Source organism: Panthera uncia, chromosome D1 (genome assembly GCF_023721935.1).
Source record: "Panthera uncia isolate 11264 chromosome D1, Puncia_PCG_1.0, whole genome shotgun sequence".
In the NCBI taxonomy this organism is placed as follows: Eukaryota; Metazoa; Chordata; class Mammalia; order Carnivora; family Felidae; genus Panthera; species Panthera uncia.
Window position 1 is genome coordinate 72,596,631 of NC_064808.1, and position 19,978 is coordinate 72,616,608.

At 41.4% G+C, this 19,978-nt stretch overlaps 1 protein-coding gene and 1 non-coding gene across 3 annotated transcripts in view; both read left to right on the forward strand.

The window, feature by feature from the left end:
* The first annotated feature begins 675 nt into the window (after positions 1-675).
* Positions 676-19,978, forward strand: part of MED17 (mediator complex subunit 17) — a 23,642-nt gene continuing 4,339 nt past the window's right edge. Inside the window, exons 1-9 of one of the 2 annotated variants that reach the window (XM_049653726.1) lie at positions 676-1,302; positions 4,173-4,339; positions 6,193-6,412; positions 8,355-8,491; positions 8,794-8,878; positions 9,232-9,384; positions 10,598-10,728; positions 11,403-11,587; positions 15,569-15,706. In XM_049653726.1, coding sequence (XP_049509683.1) covers positions 1,053-1,302; positions 4,173-4,339; positions 6,193-6,412; positions 8,355-8,491; positions 8,794-8,878; positions 9,232-9,384; positions 10,598-10,728; positions 11,403-11,587; positions 15,569-15,706 — 1,466 coding nt within the window. In that variant the 5' untranslated portion in view covers positions 676-1,052. The remainder of the gene's footprint in view (positions 1,303-4,172; positions 4,340-6,192; positions 6,413-8,354; positions 8,492-8,793; positions 8,879-9,231; positions 9,385-10,597; positions 10,729-11,402; positions 11,588-15,568; positions 15,707-19,978) is intronic. The other variant, XM_049653736.1, reaches the window with a different exon arrangement.
* On the forward strand, positions 5,321-5,456 carry LOC125917679 (small nucleolar RNA SNORA46). Its single transcript, XR_007456264.1, has one exon. It is a non-coding gene; the product is annotated as a small nucleolar RNA SNORA46 (small nucleolar RNA).

Genomic DNA, 19,978 nt, shown 5'->3' on the forward strand with positions numbered 1-19,978 from the left:
GGAATTAATACTTATGACATAGTGTCGGGCACTCAGACTGTTAAGTTTTACCACTGCTTCTTAACCCTTTAAGTATTGCTTATCTCCATTACTCAGGCATAAAGTAAAAATTAAGCTCATATTACATGCCAGTGTCTATTATTAAGCTTGCTGGAGATAGTCCCTCTCCAGGAGTTTACCACTAATGGGAAAACATAATAAACTATGCGGTACATTTTTTTTTTATTATTTTTTTTCAACTTTTTTTAAATTTATTTTTGGGACAGAGAGAGACAGAGCATGAATGGGGGAGGGGCAGAGAGAGAGAGGGAGAGACACAGAATCGGAAACAGGCTCCAGGCTCCGAGCCATCAGCCCAGAGCCTGACGCGGGGCTCGAACTCACGGACCGCGAGATCGTGACCTGGCTGAAGTCGGACGCTTAACCGACTGCGCCACCCAGGCGCCCCTGCGGTACATTTTTAAGTAGTGATAAGCACAATGTATTGTTTTCCTCAAATTACGTCTTCGGTTTTATCACTCTTCAGACATGTTTCTTGAGGTGTAATCCCTCAAATCTCACATTCTCCGAAGGACGCTCATTGCTAAGACCCAGGGACCCATTCATTTCCTTTTCCCGACTTCTTTCCGGCCTTCTCCAGCTTTCCACCTTCCATCGCTTCAAGCAAGTAACTTTCAAAACGCAGACTAGCCCGCCCGCGCCCTCGGCACTAAGATCCCTCCCCACCGCCCTCTGCCGGCCACGCCTCCTTACAGACGAGGAAGTTTTTCCCTGCGCTGCACTGGGATTCACCGGAAGCGCTCCCCCCGGAAGCGTGGAGAGCCAGCGCCTGCCAGTCGGGTTCCGGGAGACTCCGAGCGGGGGCGGGGAGCTGCAGTGCATTCTGGGAAAGCCTCCAAGCGCTCGGCTTTGTTTCCCGCCCCAGCGCGGCGTTTGGTTTCCGGAGGTCCGCAGAAGCACTGCGGTTCCCGGCTTGCGGGCTTTCCTCGGAGGCGCCTCGCCTTCCCACCTCGGGTTTTGGCTCGCGCGGCAGTCCTCCCGACGCCGCCAGCATGTCTGGGGTGCGCGCTGTGCGGATCAGCATCGAGTCGGCCTGCGAGAAGCAGGTCCAGGAGGTGGGCCTGGATGGCACTGAAACGTACCTGCAGCCGCTGTCCATGTCGCAGAACCTGGCGCGCCTGGCCCAGCGGATCGACTTCAGCCAGGGTTCGGGCTCCGAGGAGGAGGAGGCGGCGGGGGCCGAGGGGGACGCGCAGGACTGGGCTGGCGCCGGGTCCAGCGCAGACCAGGACGACGAGGAAGGTAAGGCCCGTGTGTGCTACTCCAGTCCGCGGGCCGGTCTGGGGACCCCGGTACCCGCCCAGGTAATGCCACCCTGCGTCTCCCGTGCTAGTCGAGATGCGGTGCGTGGGCGAACTTTGAAAGTAACTTCAGTGCGGAAGAGTGATCGTGCTCACTGTGGTCTTTTCACAACCTGACGATTTAGGGCGCTGCCTGCCTCCTAATACTCCTTATCCTTCTGCACGTTTTCTTGAATTGGAGCATTTGAGGCACTGTCACTGATGAAGCGTTTAAGTCTGTTATGGGGCATACTTGGTGAAGAAGCCTGCGGTTCATATCGCGGCTCTGCCACGTCTAGTCGAGTTACTTTGCTTCCCTTTGCAATGTGGATGATGCTAATTACACCTACTGAAAAGAGAGAGAGGTCTGTATTGACTGGAATATAAGATAAAGTCTAAGAGGTAGGCTGGGACCAAATCGTGTACAGCCAGTAGGCCAAGATAAGCATGTGACTTTTATTAGAAAGCCAGCTGAAAGCTTTTGAAGGATTTTAAGTAGACTGATGATTCTGTTTTAAAAAAGATTATTTTGGGGCACCTGGGTGGCTCATTGGGTTAAGCGTCCAACTTGGGCTCAGGTCACGATCTCACAGCTCCCTGAGTTCCAGCCCTGCGTGGATCTCTGTGCTGACAGCTCAAAGCCTGGAGCCTGCTTGGGATTCTGTGTCTCCCTCTCTCTCTCAAAAACAAATGAACATTTTTTAAAAATTAAGAAAAAAAAAGATTATTCTGGATCCTATGTAGTGAATGGATTACAGGGAAAATGAAACTAGAAGGAGGGAGACTGGTTAGGAGAGAATTATAGAAAAAGTGTGAATGGGTTTTGGATTTTCATTATTGTCAGGGATAAAAAATAGTCACAATGATTTAGGTATGTGTAAATGGGAATTTAAAGATGGCATTTCAAATCAGTGGTGTTAGGATAACTGGGGGTCCATTTGGGATTAAAAAGCAAATACTGCCTCCTACTTCACACTCAGATTAGTTCCACAAGGATTGAAATACAAATGAAGAGAATAAAGTAAAAATTGGAAGGAAACTATAATCATAAAACTTTGGGATTAGAAGAGACCTTCTTAATCAAGATAGGAAATACAGAAAATATAAAGACAAAGGGATTAATTACATAAAAATTTAAAATAATAACCGAAAAAGGTGCCCTGAACAAAGTAAGAAAATAAATGACTGGAAAAAGTATTTGCAACATACAGGACACATAGTAGTCAATATCCCTGCTATTCAAAGATTCCCTTCAAACTGGAGGGGGGGGGGGGGGGGGACAAGGCACTGGAAAAACAGCCCAAAGGCATAAACAGCTCACAGGAAAAGACTTCAGATCTCACAATTAGGGAGAGGCAAATTAAAACACTATTCTGGTGCATTAGCAACATAGTATCCAGTGTTGGAAATGTGAATTGGTAAAGCCTTTTTGGAAGGTTTAGCAGTTCAGTATGTCAAAAATGTTAAATGTGTATCTCCTTTGACCTACTAAATCATGGCTAGGAATTTAACCTACAAAAAAAGTTGTCCATGTACACAGATGTGTGTTCAGCATGTTTACCATTACTGACATTATGGAAAGCAACGTACATGTCCGTTAAATAGGAATGGTTAAACTTACTGTACAGCTATGCTCCAGAATGTCAAATAGCATTAAAAGAATGAAACAGATCTATGTACTGACATGGAAGTAGCTGTAGGACATATAAGTGAGGAAAAAAAACCAAGTAATAGAAACATGGAAGTAAATGTATATAAATGCATCGAAAAACAGTTGGATGGATACACCTCAACTGTTAATATTGATTACTTCTCAGGATGGGAAAGAACTAGGGATGGGGAACAAAGGAAGACTTTTACTTTTTTACTCTATAACTCTATTTGAACTCTATATAATGAGCATGTATTTGGTGGAATTTAATGAAGTGAGGTTGGAAGGCATGTTAACAGTTTTTAATATCGGAATGCTGCCCTTATAGATCATTTAAAAAAACTTTTTTAAGGTTTATTTTGAGGGAGAGAGAGAGAGCCCGCATGTGCGTGGCAGTGCGGGGAGAAGGGCCGAGGGAGAGAATCCCAAGCAGGCTCCTCCCTGTCAGCAGAGAGCCCAAAGTGGGGTTGAACTCAGGAATGTTACCCAAGCCTACCTAAGCCAAATCTTGGCCTGAGGCAAAATCAAGAGTCAAGTCATTTATCTGACTGAGCCACCCAGGTGCCCCTGTAGGTCACTTTTATTTTTGTACTTTAATGTATTTTGGAAATTCTCTCGTTATTCAAGTTTTTTTTTTTTTTTTTTTTTTTTTAATGTTTCTTTTTGAGAGAGAGACACAGAGTGTGGGGAGGGGAGGGGCAGAGAGAGGGAGACACAGAATCTGAAGCAGGCTCCAGGCTCTGAGCTGTCAGCACAGAGCCTGACACGGGGCTCAAATCTACGAACCGTGAGATCATGACCTGAGCCGAGATTGGACATTTAAGCAACTGAGCCACCCAGGCACCCTTCCAGTTACTCAAGTTTTAAAAGCTGGAAGAAAAGGGTTATTTAAAAGTCTTGCATATATTGAAAAAAAAATACTGAAATGCTTACCTGTAATGTTGGAATGTTAGATTTAAGCTGTGGAAATTAGATATCATGTTTGTTTTGCCATTGTAGGAATGCTAGCTTAAATATTAACGCAAAGATTCAAGAAAGGGTACGTGGAATGGGATAAAACAGGAAGCGATTTGAAATGAAAGTCATTGTTCTTTTAGTACTTACAACATCTCATGAGATTTCTGCCTTCTAGTCAGTGTAACTCATACCTTGTGTGTTTCTTTTTTTCTTTCTCTTTTTAGGGCTGGTAAAATTTCAACCTTCTCTTTGGCCCTGGGACTCCGTGAGGAACAATTTGAGAAGTGCCTTGACAGAGATGTGTGTTCTCTATGATGTCCTTAGTATTGTTAGAGATAAAAAATTTATGACTCTTGATCCCGTCTCTCAGGATGCACTTCCTCCAAAACAGGTATTCGTGGGCTTTAACTGAATAATGATACCATTTTATTGAGTCCCAGGACCACTTTTCAGGCTGTGTGCCTTCTGTGCTCTTTGCCTTTCATGCAAAATTAAGTCCAGATGAAGCTGTGAAGACTGGTTCAAAACAAAGGTGTGAAACCGCAGCTCCTTTATTTGTCATTTTATTAATGGTCCTGCGACCCTTAGAGGAGTTAAGTTTCATTAATAATATAACACTTGAAAGTTTCCCAGGTCTTAACAAATTCTTACAGCCTGGATCATTGGTCTGCAGTGTATTACACAAAAATGTGATAGTGAAATGGCTGTGGAGTCAGACAGACCTGGGTTCAAATCCCTCCTCTGCCGTCATTAGCCCTGGGTCCTTCAGCAAGTGAGTTTTTTCAGAGTCTCACTTTTCCCCTCAACCTGTTTCTAGGGCCTGGTTTAAAAAGGCCAAACTGTGAAAGCTAGGTGAGATTGTTGCAGTTTGAGGAAGAGCGTGTTTAATTTTTGAGCATGAGAGGATGAAAGGGAGGCAACAGAAGGATGCACGTGAATGGAAAGTCTGAAATTAAGGAGGCCATCTGGGAGGTTCTCAAGGAAAAGCAGCATTAGGTCCACGACCAGGTTAATGGCGAGAAGAGGAAGTAATGGTTGTTCTTGCCCATTTGTACGTAAAGTGCGTTGAATGTAATTACTCATGTGGTAATAGTTTCGGAATCTAGAAACGCCATGCTGGAAGACTTCTTAGAGATCATTCAGCCTGGTTCCTTCGTTGTACAGAGAGAACCCCGAGGCCCAGAGGGATGCGTGACACATTCCGAGGCAGCACAGCCCGTGGTTAGAGAGCCAAGACCACAACTCTGGCTCCTTATTCCTAGCCCACGGCCTTTACCTGTGCTCTTCCCAGAGAGGGGTCTCCAGGAATTTCTTGATCTCTCCAAGAATTTAGAATTCACTTCCCTGATACGGTCCAAAGATTATTGTGACCAGCACTATTCTTTAAACCTGTGGATGGGAATTTTCCCCGTTCTTGGTTACGCTGTAGTGCGAAAGAATTCCTGGCTCTTTCTCTTGCACAGCTGACCTGCCATTCTGCTGTTGCTACGTAGAGTTAAGGAACATAACTATTAAGAAAATTTAAAATGTATTACATTTTAAAAATTGACAAGTGATTATTGTGACATTTTATGAAACTTGGTGATTTTGATTCATGCAGCCAGAAGACTTTTCTTTTGTTAAATTTGGCTCATTTGGAAGTGTATCCGGTTACTAGAGTACACAAATCGGTGGTGATTAATGGGTATTTAGGTATGTACATATAATACATAGATTATGCTATCTCATCAGTTTTCCAGAAATCAGCCTTCAGTGAAGTGCATGAATTTTAATGCTGTGTGGCTTCAGTCTATTCCAAAGGCACATTGGTAGCTTGCCATCATGTAATTTTACAGCTGTACTCATTGGGGTGATTCATTTATTCCAGAAATCAAGTAGTAGGTGCTGAGCATTGTTCTAGCGTCTATGGACATAGTGGGTCTTGCCATCGTGGGTGACTTTGAAGCAGGGATTACAGAGAAGGGTATACACAGGGCCGGGGGTGGGCATTTGTACGACACGAGAGGGGAACCCCATCTAGACTGGGCAGAGTTCACATGAGTTCTGATTTGTAGTCCAGTGTGGTGTTTGTGGTTTAACATGAGTTTATTTGAGTTGACGGGAGAAATCGTTAAGGTTGTTATTCTTCAAAAAACAGTGCTTTTCTTTAATTTCTTAGTTTTCTCCTGAGTAGGTATTTTATTATTGAGAAATGTTGAAATCATTTACAAATACAGAACTGTATGGTTGGATTGTCTTTGCTAGAACCCTCAGACACTGCAGTTGATATCTAAAAAGAAGTCGCTGGCTGGAGCGGCACAGATCCTACTGAAGGGGGCAGAAAGATTGACCAAATCAGTCACTGAAAACCAAGAAAATAAGCTGCAAAGAGACTTCAACTCTGAGCTTTTGAGATTACGGCAACACTGGAAACTCAGAAAAGTTGGAGATAAAATTCTTGGAGATCTGAGCTACAGAAGCGCAGGTATAGATCATTGTTAGAAACGGTCCTTTTAAGCTGTAGCTTGTCACAAAACTATACAGGGTTGACTGTGATGTTTATGTGTATGGCTAGAATGTATGGCTTCTCAGTTACAGGTTACATTTTGAAATTTTAATTTCTGTACACAGAAGCCTTATAAGCTAAAATTACTCATATAGCCTTATAAGTGAATATATATATATAGAGAGAGGGAGGGATTCAGTTTGAAAATCTTTAGATGCATTTAACAGAAAGCTTATGTGCTAACACACCCTGAACCATAATTGACATTTTAGTCAGAGATGAAGGAGCTAGGACTGGACTCGATCGGGGGCTCCTTTGTAACCCTTGAAAATTAAGCAAAAGGGGCACCTGAGTGGCTCAGTCGGTTAAGCATCTGACTCTTGACTTTGGCTCACGTCATCATGTCATGGTTTGGGAGTTCGAGCTCCACGTCAGACTCTGTGCTGACGGTGCAGAGTCTGCTTGGGATTCTCTCTCTCTCTCTCTCTCTCTCTCTACCCTTCCCCCATTCTTGCACATGCTCTCTCTCTTTCTCAAAAAATAAATAAAAATAAGCTTAAAAAGTTAAAAAAAACTGAGCATAAAAGGAAAAAGAAATGTTTCCATTTCACCTTAATTCTTTTTTTCTCCATTAAGTCATCTAAGCTGTTGTCACATCCTGGGTTAAGGGAGAGAGTGGTGAAAACACTTTGCCTTTTGCCCCATTCTACCAAGGTTGCAGGAATATATTTTGTTGGCATATACCAAAATTTGATGATCTTGAATTCACATCTGTTTGTACAAACTTTTTATTGTTGACCTATAATACGTTTCCGGAGGTAATCATGCTGCTGTCTTGTAAGCCACTAAGGTGTATTCAGAGTAGCGGCACAGTAAAGGTTTACAAGACTCCCAGCTCAGTGGAGTAAAAAAGCTTTGAGTGCCAAGGGATAAAGCAAGGAGCCCTGGCTGTGATCACCGTGATAACAGGAGAGAGATAGTTTAAAAAGACTCATTTGCCAGAGGGAGCCATCGTTGTCCTACCATTAAAAGCAGGCAAGGTGAGGTGGTTTAAGTCAGTACCGGAGAACCTAAGTGTCTCAGCATTTGATGTAAACTGGGGAATTCTGAAGGTAAAATCCTATTTCAAGATGACCAAGACTTTTTTCTGGTTTTTTTACATATTTTTAAAAATTAATTACTTAATTATTTCATTTACATCCAAGTTAGCATATGGCGCAATAATGATTCCAGGAGTAGATTCGAGTGAGTCATTCCCTATGTGTAATACCCAGTGCTCATTCCAACAGGCGTCTTCTTTAATTTCTCTTACCCATTTAAAATGCCCATCCCCCAACCCATAACTCTCCAGCAAACCTCATTTTATTCTCTGTATTTAAGGGTCTCTTATGTTTTGTCCCTCTCCTTGTTTTTATATTGTTTCTGCTTCCCTTTCCTTACGTTCATCTGTTTTGTATCCTAAAAAGTCATATGAAGTCAAGATATTTGTCTTTCTCTGACTGGCTAATTTCGCTTAGCATAATATTCTCTAGTTCTGTCCACGTAACTGCAAATGGCAAGATTTCATTCTTTTTGATTGCTGAGTAATACTCCATTGTAGATGTGTATAAATATATATATATTTATACACATCTGACGGTGCAGATATATATATACATATATATATATATATATACATATATATATATATATATATATATATATATATATATTTATACACACCACATCTTCCTTATCCATTCATCCATCGATGGACATTTGGGCTCTTTCCATACTTGGGCTATTGTTGATGGTGCTGCTATAAACATTGGGGTGCATGTGCTCCTTTAAAACAGCACACCTGTGAAATATTATATACTTAAGGTATGTTAAATTTATGCGTTAACTTGTTTCTATTTTCTTGTTTTTAATACCCCATTAGGATCTCTCTTTCCCCATCACGGTACATTCGAAGTAATAAAGAATACAGATATTGATCTGGATAAGAAGATACCTGAAGATTACTGTCCCCTCGATGTACAAATTCCTAGTGATTTAGAGGGGTCTGCATATATCAAGGTATTTGCCGAAGTTTTTTTTTTTTTTGAATGTTTATTCTTGAGAGAGGGAGACCACACAAGCAGGGCAGGGGCAGAGAGAGAGGGAGACAGAGAATCCCTACGCTGTCAGCACAGAGCCCGATGTGGGACTCAGACCCACAAACTGTGAGGTCATGCCCTGAGACGAAGTCAGACATGAGCCGAAGTCAGACACTCAACTGACTGAACCACCCAGGTGCCCCTTGTTAAAGTATGTTTTAGTAATTTCTTCACCCAGAAGTTAATTTGCTAACATTTTTTCATGTTTTTATTGTCCCATAGGTTTCAATTCAAAAACAGGCTCCAGACATAGGTGACCTTGGCACAGTCAACCTCTTCAAACGACCTTTGCCCAAATCCAAACCAGGTGTAGTTATGTTCTGTCCTCTAACTTCTGGTCCTGTCTTACATTCCCAAATAAACTGGTGATAAATGTAGAGAGGAAAAGTTGGTACTCTGGAGTAAGGACAATTGGAAATTTATTATTTATAATCCGTTAATTAACCGTTGGTGAATAGCTGTGCAATCTTTTTTTTTAAGATCAAACTTCTTTACCAGTTTTCTACGTAAATGAAAGGAAAATTTTTGAGTTTTGGGAAAGATATGCTGTAATACAGTGTTTTCTGAACTTTTGTCGTATGCATTCAAGTCCCCACTTAAGCGAATTAATGCATAATCCGGTCAGATAATTGATATATACATATGTGCCCTGTCTTTCAGGTTCCCCACATTGGCAGACGAAATTAGAAGCAGCACAGAACGTTCTCTTGTGTAAAGAAATTTTTGCGCAGCTCTCTCGGGAAGCTGTTCAAATTAAGTCACAGATCCCTCACATTGTGGTGAAAAACCAGATTATCTCTCAGCCCTTTCCAAGTAAGAGCAGCCAACCCTTTTGAGTTTATAAATAGGACTTTGTGGTTTGGGGAACAGGGCAGAGGGGCTAGTTACGTATTTGGCTGCGTTGAGGGAACAGTAAGGGCAAAGCGGTAGCATGCTGTCCATAATGGTGGCTCATAAAGCGCGCAAGACACAGCACGTCTCCAATTCTAGTCTGTGTCCTAAGTCGTGTCACTCCTGGATTTTAAACCACATACGCGAAAAACGTGTACTAGCAAGGCTGTTACTCAGCAACAGTTGCTTTGAGGTGTCTGCTGACACCGTTCGTGGACTATTTCCCAGTGATCCTGTCCTACTGGCTAAATAAGATGTCAGTCAGACAGTGGTTGTTAAATACCTGTAATATTCCTAAATTTGTGGAAATTGGGATTTTAATTATATTATTATTCAAGAGCAGTTGGAATTGCCCTGGAGATCAATTTGTTGTTAAGCCATGTCACTGATTTTTGTTTGTTTGTTTGTTTTTAAAATTGTGAGATGTAGCTTCTTGAGTCTTGTCAAAGGAATGGGTTTTACAAGTGAAAAATTCCATCCATGCTTTCATGACAGCAAGGAAGAGTATTTGTCTTTTTTCTAATCAGCACGACCAGATACCCACTTGATGGGGTTTTTTGTTGTTGTTTTTCCAAGGTTTTTTGTGTTTTTTTTTTAATATTAATTTTTGAGAAGAGAGAGTGAGCATGGAGTAGGGGAGGGGCAGAGAGAGAGGGAAACAGAATCAGAGGATTGGAAGCAAGCTCTGTGCTGACTGCAGAGAGTCTGATGTGGGGCTGGAAGTCATGAACCGTGAGATCATGACCTGAGCCGAAGTTGGACGCTTAACTGACTGAGTCCCCCAGGCGCCCCAACTAAGTGTTTTTTGTTTTTTCAAAAATGGTGTTGTGTTTTTTGTTTTTAATTTAAAGGCAAGAAGAAACTAATTAACATACAGTTTCTGTTGAACTCTCTTTATCCACAGCTCAAAGTCAACAGCCACATTGTAGGTCAATAGAACTTGAATTATTAAAATACGTGATGGTTTATTATATTCCTGAATAGTCATTTTGGTGTGAAAATGGTAATCGTGAAGCCTGATCTCCAAGTTTAGAATGCTCTTTTGAGAAAGGGCTGTGATTATACTTTATGAAGACAGTTGTGCTTTTCTGTATCTTCGGTTATTTGCATCTGTCCTACTTCTTTTTATAAATAGGCTTGCAGTTACTGATTTCTTTGTGCCATTCCTCAAATGATAAGAAATCCCAAAAATGTGCTACTGAGAAGCAAAGTCCGGAGGACCATCTTTATGTCTTAGAGCATAATTTGCATCTACTAATTAGAGAGGTAATGGAATAAATGTCTCTTCTTGCGTTTTGGTAAGCATACCCAGTGCGGTGAATGTGCATAGGCTCCTCTCTGCTGAGTCCTCGTTATTCCCCTAGTGATGGCTTTCACCGTCTGTGATGTGAAGGATCCTTGCTCTGTGTTGGGGGAATACGCCGATAATCAGAATTCTCAGTCTGTGTTCACAAGCTTAGCTTCTAGTGGTAGAAATAAACCTCAAGCTTGATACGGACGCACCAGGAAAGTGTGCAGAGTGCAGGGTGCAGAGGGAAAAGTGATTCTGATTGAGTGATGGGGAAAGGGTCATGCCAGAGCCTGTGAACAGGATAGGTGTTTCAGGACATACTCTGCTTACAGGTTAACTAGAACTGTGTTTGCAGAGTGCTGGCTCACAGTTTAGGCTAATTTCAAAAGAATCCCCTGAGAAACTCAATAGAAATATGTATTCCAGCCTCCCCTGCCTTAAATATGTAAGTATTAGTTGCTTTAAAGAAACAAAAAAGTTTTTTAAATTTGCAATTGTTTACGGTGACAGATGTTAACTAGGATTATTTTGAATCATTTTACAGCATATACTAACATCAGGTCATGATGTTGTCTGCCTTAAACTAACACGTTCTATGTCAGTTATGCTTCGGTATGAAATTAATTGAAAATGGCTATTCTTGTTACAGTTTCATAAACAGACCTTGAGTTCCATCACGATGCCCCATCCAGCAAGCGCACCTTTTGGTCACAAGAGAATGAGACTTTCGGGTCCCCAGGCTTTTGATAAAAACGAGATTAATTCATTACAATCCAGTGAAGGGCTTCTGGAAAAAATAATTAAACAAGCAAAGCATATCTTTCTGAGGAGCAGGTAAAGATGAACAAAGTAATGGTTTTTCTTCAAAGCTTCAGTCATTTTTCCTTTATTACTTACTTCCTATGCATTATTTTTGGCATGCTGTAACCTTCTGTGCCAGGAAGGGGGGTGTGGGATAAGAGTTGACACTGATGATCTTGTCAGGTGTGGGGAAGACTTAGCTTCAGGGCCCATGTAACTTACAAGATGGCTTCTGACGCTGGCTGCAGTTTCGGAAGGCACCTGACTAGGAGTGTGCCCTGAACCCCACACCTTCTTCAGTGACCCATCCAGGAGATGCTTGTTCCTGAACTGATTCTAATCTTTTTTTTTTTTTTTTTTTTTTTTTTTGGCTGTCTCACGTTTTAGGACTTGGGAAGGTGCTTTCCCATATGTTGACTTCTCTAGCTTTTGTTCTCTGGCATCAGGTGGTATTAGTTATTTTCAGTGATGAGAAGGTTCCAACTTAGAGAAGTTGTACAACTTGCTCCAAGTGAGACTTCTAAAGAGTAGCAAAATCAGGGTTCATGCCCAGCTCTGTGGAGCTCTGGGGCTCATTTTCTTGCTTCCATACACACGACAGGAAAACCTTGGTCTGTGAGCGTTTCGTTCTGGAAACATGCTTGTCATCCAAAGCACTCTTCTTCTATCAAAGCGAATTTCAGGAACCATTGGCTCAGTTGTGATCATGTCACACTGGGTGTCACATACTGTTCGAATTGTAAGACACGCTCGTTTATCAAGTTAATATTTGTTAGAAGCGTTTGCTTCTCTTGGGGAACACTAGCAGAACAAGTTACTTGCAATCCAAAGTTTTATGTTTACAAAAGAACTTGTACTTAAACGTGCCTTCTTCAAATGCTAAAGGTTTGCACGCCTGAGTGGCTCAGTTTATTTTGAGAGAGACAGAGACAGTGCAAGTGGGGGAGGGGCAGAGAGAGAGGGAGGCAGAGAATCCCAGGCAGGCCCCGTGTACCAGTGCAGAGCCCGATGCGGGTCTCAAACTCACAAAGAGCGAGATCATGACCTGAGCCAAAACCAAGAGTTGGATGGTTAACCAACTGAGGCACCTAAGTGCCCCAAGCATCTGACTCTTGATTTCAGCTTAGGTCATGATCTGGAAGCAGGGTCATGAGATTGAGTCCTACGTGGGATTTCTCTCCTCTCTCCTCTCTCCCCCTCTCCCTCTTTCTCAATCTCTCAAAACAAATAAACAAACTTTAAAAAAGAAAAAAAGAAACATGTTGAAGGTGCTCTTGTATTTTAGTAGTGTTCCTTGGTGAAGAGAGCTGTTTTTTTACTTCATTTAGAATGGTGCCTTGATAATATTCCAGACTCTCAGGTGTGGGCACACTGTGCTGTGGATGAGTGTTTATTTTGATTTTTATTTTTTTCATGCTAATACAAGGCATGGTTTTCTTTTTAAATTTTTTTTAATGTTTTATTTATTTTTGAGAGAAAGAGACCGCGTGAGTGGGGGAGGGGCAGAGAGCGAGACACAGAATCCCCAAAGCAGGCTCCAGGCTCTGAGCTGTCAGCACAGAACTTGTACCCGAGAACTGTGAGATTATGACCCGAGCCAAAGTTGGATGTTTAACTGGCAAAGCCGCCCAGGCTCTTCTGCAAGTCATGGTTTTAATGGCACATACACGTGTAGTCTTTAAATGGAAACCTAAGCCTGAAGCTTGTAGTAAAATGAATTAGGAAGACATGTTCTGAGAAGACAGCATGGTGCAGTAAAAGGAATAAGAAATTTGGGGTAAAAAAATGTGCTTAAACCAGGGCTCAGGAGGCGCTTGGGTGGCTCAGTTGTTTGAGCATCCGACTTCGGCTCAGGTCATGATCTCACAGTTCCTGGGTTCGAACCCTGTGTGGGGCTCTGTGCGGTTTGTGGGTTAGAGCCCCACATTGGGCTCTGTGCTGACAGCTCAGAGCCTGGAGCCTCCTTCAGATTCTGTGTCCCCTTTTCTCTGCCCCTCCCCTGCTCGTGTTCTCGCTCTCAAAAATAAGTAAACATTAAAACAACAACAACAAAAACAGGGCTCAGTTACTTGCTAACTAACTTTGGGGCGTTTTTTGTTTTTTTAGTTTTGTTTAAGTTTATTTATTTTTAGAGACAGCATGTGCATGAGTGGGGGGTCGGGGGGCAGAGAGAATGGGAGGGAGAGAATCCCAAGCAGGTTCCGCTCTGTTAGTGCAGAGCCGGACGTGGAGCTCAATCCCACAAACCGCTAGTTCATGACCTGAGCCAAAATCAAGAGTCAGACACTTAACTGACTGAGCCACCCAGGCGCTCCACTAACTTTGGTTTTCATATCTATGACCCTCCACCTATTTCTCTGCCAGTTAGGGATATAGGAGTCTGGTCTTCGGGTCAAATGAAATATACGCAGAAGTTCCTTATAAACAATAAAATAGGGTAGGTTACTGTTGTCACTTTCATTTGTACGTTTCAGTTATAAAAACCTTTAACCTAAAGTTGGGGGAATGAAGGTAGCTATTTTTGGAATCCTCATACATTTTCAGAGTATTGTTATAGTGTTGGAGGCAGCAAAGCTTTAAAAATATTCCTGCGTTCCCCAGTTATAAAATAATTTTCCAACGTATCAACCCCATCTGTATAAATACCATACACAAGCAAGACCTGTTATTAACATGCTCATGTATTTTGATATATATGTGTGCTAGGGTATGTGTATCTTTTTTTTTAAATCTGGAATCGGGGCGCCTGGGTGGTTCAGTCAGTTGAGTGTCTGACTCTTGATTTTGGCTCAGGTCATGTGCTGGGGATTGTGGGATCTACCTCTGTGCTGCTTAAGATTCTCTCTTTCTCTCTTTTCCCCCTCGTGCTCTCTCTCAAATTAAAAAAAAAAAAAAAAAAAAAGGAAAATCTGGAATCACAAAATTTTATATCCTGCTTTCACTTAATATTATAAATGTTTTTATCTTTCATTAAATGCTTTTCAGAGATATTTTAATAGCTATGCAATACCCCATTATGTAAACACTCCATGATTTCTTTTACCAATTCTCAGTCACTAGATACTTTTTATTTCCAGTTTATTGAGGCATAATGCTAAGATCAGTGCTCACATACATATCTGTCTGCTGTAGGAATTTTTGGAAGAAATTCTGTCCAGGAAACGAATCCCAGAAAAGGAAGAGAAAGTTTAAGAGGTTGAAAGGAACCAGTACTGGAGCAGAAGCAGTAAAAGAGCAAACCCCAAACCCATTTATGTAAATGGCCTTTTGTCCTCAATGGCAGTTTGCATTTCTTCCCAATCAAGTACCGGAATCAGATAACTAGAAACCGGAGACCTCCAGTAGTCTCATTAAGTGTCATGAATTATGCTTTGGTTCTGGGTAGTAGCTGTTTGACTAGTATGTTAGACTACCGGTTATATACCTCAGCTTATGGCTGTGTCACCTTAGGCAAATTACTAAGTGTGGCTAGACTGAAAAATAGAGATAATCATAGTGTCTACTTGACAGGGTTGTTAGTGAGATGAAACGATACAGTTCACGAAAGCACTTACTATGATCTGTGGTACATAATGAGGAGTTAAATCGTATTTCTCGTGTACATATTTATCTATCTTGGAGTGTAAGGTTTTCATGGTGCAGAAAGGCTCCCTGGCTTCTCAGGAAAATGATTGTAGTTCCGTGATAGTAAATGGGCCTCCACAGTGGGTGTGCCATTTGTTACCAGGGACCAAATATTAACATCCATGAATGATCTCTATTCTCTTCAGACCTGAGGCATATACCCTAAAAGTACCCTTCTTCCTGTGTTCTGATGAGCTTTCCTGAGAGAAAACAAATTGGAGTTCAAAGGAAATAAACCTTTTTTTAAGAAAGGTCTTTCCTTTTCAAATGTAGTATTTTTAAAAAGTAGTCCTCCCGTTTTCAAATAGCCATAACATTAATAAAGTGATTTATAATCTTACTATTTAAAATGGTAGCTTTTTAAAATTTTCACCTTCTTTTCTTTAAAAGAGCTGCTGCAACCATTGACAGCTTGGCAAGTCGCATCGAGGACCCTCAGATACAGGCTCACTGGTCGAATATTAATGATGTTTATGAATCTAGTGTGAAGGTTTTAATCACATCACAAGGTTATGAACAGATATGCAAGTAAGTGTCAAAAATAAGTTGTTCGTTTCAAACGTTAAGTTGCTTTTTATATATTGATGTTTGTTGAATGATTATATCGAGATTTGGGGTTTTATTTGCTGCGGTGCCATAACATTCCAGTAAATTCTATCAACTGTAGAGGTTTTGTGCAAATGAGAAGTAAGAATGTCTGAAGTAGTCTCCGTAAGGTAAATGTCACATATTTGAGTTGCGGCAAAAAATGAGCCTCATCATTGAGCGGCCACACCTTACACTCTGGTCCGCTTCAGTTCTTGCTCGAGGCGGTGGCGAGTCTGGGGTATTTGAAGTGAGTAGGGCCGTTTGCATTAGAGCCTATACTCTCCATATTGTGCCTAAAACAGCCTAAGTTTTGTAGCTCTCCTGGCGGGGGAGATTAGAGGATTAAACCTGTGTCTAATCCAGTTCATGATTATGCCCTTAAAATGGGGCTGAGAGCTGTGTCTGTAAAGGGGGTGAAATGACTTTTGTCCCGACCATTCACAGAGAAGCACTCTCCTTCACTTACATTCACAAATCACGGGCTAAGATACACGGGACAAATTGGTGGTTGCCAGAGGTTGGGAGGCGGGGTGGGCAAAAGGTACAAACTTCCATTTGTAAAAGTTCTGGGATCTAATGTACACCATGGTGACTATAGTTAAGAATACTGTGTTGTATATTTGAAAGTAGCTAAGAGTAGATCTTGAAAGGTCTTATCACAGGAACAAAAATGGGCAGCTTATGAGGTGATGGGTGTTAACATACTACGATGATCATTTCATAAAATATATACACTTATTACATCATCATGTTCTACATACACCTTAAACCAATCAATGATGTGTGTTAATTATATTTCAATAAATCTGGGGAGAATAAACCAAGTTAATAAAATTAAGCTAGTAGCCACGGAAGGCATTTTGGCCTCCGTTTGAGCCTCTTGAAATTTAACAACTGGGGTTCCTGGGTGGTTCAGTCAGTTAAACGACTAACTCTTGATTTCAGTCCAACTCATGATTCCAGGGTTATGGGATCGAGCCCCATGTCAGGCTCTGCACTGGGTGTGGAGGCTGCTGGGTATATTCTCTCTCTCTCTCTCTCTCTCTCTCTCTCTCTCTCTCTGTCTCTCTCCCCCCCCCCCTGCCCCTCTCCTGCTTGCACTCTCTCTCTCTCTCTCTCAAATAAAATATTAAAAACTAAAATTAACAACTGACAGGATATAGTTAAGTCCCCTTCCCCAGGTCAGTCTGAGAGAGCCATTAGCAAACATTTATCAATGTCGGTGAGTACCTTTTCTGTTTCAAGTTTTAGTTGCTTTATTTCAGGCAGACCTAACTAGCCACTGTGCTCTCTCTGTTGAGCAAAACACAGTGAAAACAAAATCACCACCCTCAGGAGTAGGAGAGTATAATACCCTTAAAGTGTTGTTTGTTTGTTCATTTATTCATTTATTTATTTATTTATTTATTTATTTAATGTTTGTTTATTTTTGAGACAAAGAGCATGAGCAGGGGAGGGACAGAGAGAGAGGGAGACACAGAATCCAAAACAGGCTCCAGGCTCTGAGCTGTCAGCACAGAGCCCATTGTAGGGCTCGAACCCACGAACTGTGAGATCATGACCTGAGCTGAAGTCGGACGCTTAACCGACTGAGCCACCCAGGCGCCCCTTAAATTGTTATTTTTAAAAAAAATTGTTTTTAATGTTTTATTTATTTTTGACAGAGAGAGAGAGAGCATGAACGGGGGAGGGTCAGAGAGAGAGGGAGACACAGAATCCGAAGCAGGCTCCAGGCTCTGAGCCATCAGCACAGAGCCCAATGCGGGGCTCAAACTCACAGACCGCGAGATCATGACCTGAGCCGAAGGACGCTCAACTGACTGAGCCACCCAAGCGCCCCAATTGTTATTTTTTTAATATAGAGACTTTAATTCACTATTTTTCAAAAATGAAAAATCGCTAGGGAGCATGATGTAAAAGATCGGATATAGAAGATAAAGGAATACACAATGGAAATCAGTCTTGCAACTTCCAGGAAAAGTTGGTGGGGTGAAGGTAGATCATGGTTTTCTTCCCCTATACCATAGAGAAATAAGGAAATAATTGAGGTGATTTGGAGTGTGGTGGGAGAGTAGCCGTTGAATAAGGTAAAACAAGTTTGGCATGCATTTTAACTGTTACGGCTAGGTGATGGGGCCATTGGCTTTCATTGTATTTCATTGCATTACTTTCGTATATATTACTATATATGCAAAATCTGTGTACTTTTGCTTAAAATTTTCCACTGTAAAACATTACGAGAAAGAGTACAAAGGAGTGGAAAAGAAAAAAAATTGTCAGCATCGAGTTATTTACGTTTACAAGACCAAACAAATGTGAGATTATGGTTTCAGGGCCCAGGGTAAAAGTTCTAAACTTCTGAGAAGAAGGGTTGTTGATGATGTATCCTTGACAGCATCAGGAGGGAAAGGAAGTAGTAGAATGCCCTTTTCCTCATCTTTTATAGCTGGGGTCAACTTAGGTTATTTAAAGTTGAAAGTAATTCTCTTAGGACTTCCCAGAAGCATCTAAAAAGTTTCTACACATCCTTCTAGGAAAGTCTGTGCATTTACAAGCATATATATCCTACTTTTTCCCTACAATATTGTGCGCTTTTAAAATATTGAGACGTAATTCACATAAAAAATTTACTATTTTAGAGTGTACAGTTCAGTGGATTTTAGTATATTATTTACGTTGTATATCATCACTAATTCTAGAACATTTTCCATTACCTCAAAAAGAAACCCTATACCTATCAGCAGTCATTCCCAATTTGCATGTTTTTTTTAAATATTATATTGGTGAATTGCATTAGGTTATATTGGTGAATAAGCATTCCTTACCACTACGTACAGATTTACTTCATTCTTTTTACAGCTTCATTGTGTTCATTGTATGTACCATGACTTTTAATCAGCCTTCTGTTGATGAACATTTTATTGTATTTTTAAATATTTATTCATTTTTGAGAGAGCGCAGGTGGGGAAAGGGCAGAGAGAGGGGGATAGAGGATCCTAAGTGAGCTCTGCACTGACAGCAGTGAGCCTGGTGTGGAACTCAAACTCAGAGCCACAAGATCATGACTTGAGCCGAAGTCTGACGCTCAACTGACTGAGCCACCCAGGTGCCCCCTGATGAACATTTTAGTTGGATGCCAGCCAGGTAACTTGTACACGTGCAAGTACATCCATAGGCAAGTATATCCGTAGGATAAAGCCCTACAGGTGTAATTGCTGGGTCAGAAGGACGTTTAAATTTTGTGTTAATGTTACCAGATTGCTTTTCAAAGCGGTTGCCACAACTATGCTTCTACCAATAGTAATCATAATTTTTTTTAAGTTTATTTATTTTGAGAGAGAGAGAGAGCATGCACAAGTGGAGGAGGAGGAGAGAGAATCCCAAGCAGGCCCTGCACTGACAGCGTGGATCCCGACACAGGGCTCAAACTCACAAACTGAGTCGAGCCAAAATCCATAATCAGACACTTAACTGACTGAGCCACTCAGGCGGGTGCCCCAGTACTCAGGCTTTTTACCATTTGGTTAAGTTTGTAAGTTTTTCCTTTTAAGCCTTCTGAATTTTGTGTTTTTCTTTGAAAGAAATATGTAAACTTTTAATACGTCAAAATTACAATTTTACATAGATAATTGACACAATGTTTTATTCCTAAGTGGTCACTGTAAAGTCAAGTCTAAAAAAAGAGGTATTTTCAAATGTGAGGAGATACAATGCTATTTTATCCTTCAGTTCATCTAGATGGTTTGATTTGGAGAATTTCCTATTTCTCGTAGATGTTGTATGCTAGTGCTAAAAATTTGTAAATTGGTTTGGAAGAAGGTCGTTATCTGCATGTTGTTTTATGAGTTTCTTTATTTGACCTAAGCCAAGTTAATAGAGTATATATTTTGACTTGTTTGCCGATTATTTCAGGAGAGGGTGTGGAGTTAATGAAAGTTTTTTCCCTTTCCGTATGAGAATTTGATCTTCGGTTAACTCTTTAGCTATAGTCCCCTAGTAACCTGCTAAGAAAAGATGCTACCTGTGTTACTAGGCAACATTGCTTTTGGCAAAAATGATCCCAAACTGGTAAAGTGGATCTGGACTGGAAGGAATTATAAACACCTGATGGAGGTGCCTTTGGCTTTTCCCAGATGGAGTGACTTCTCAAACTGGGCAGTATCTCCGGGGGGGGGGGGGGGGGGGGGGGGGGGGGGGGGGGTGGGTGTGGGG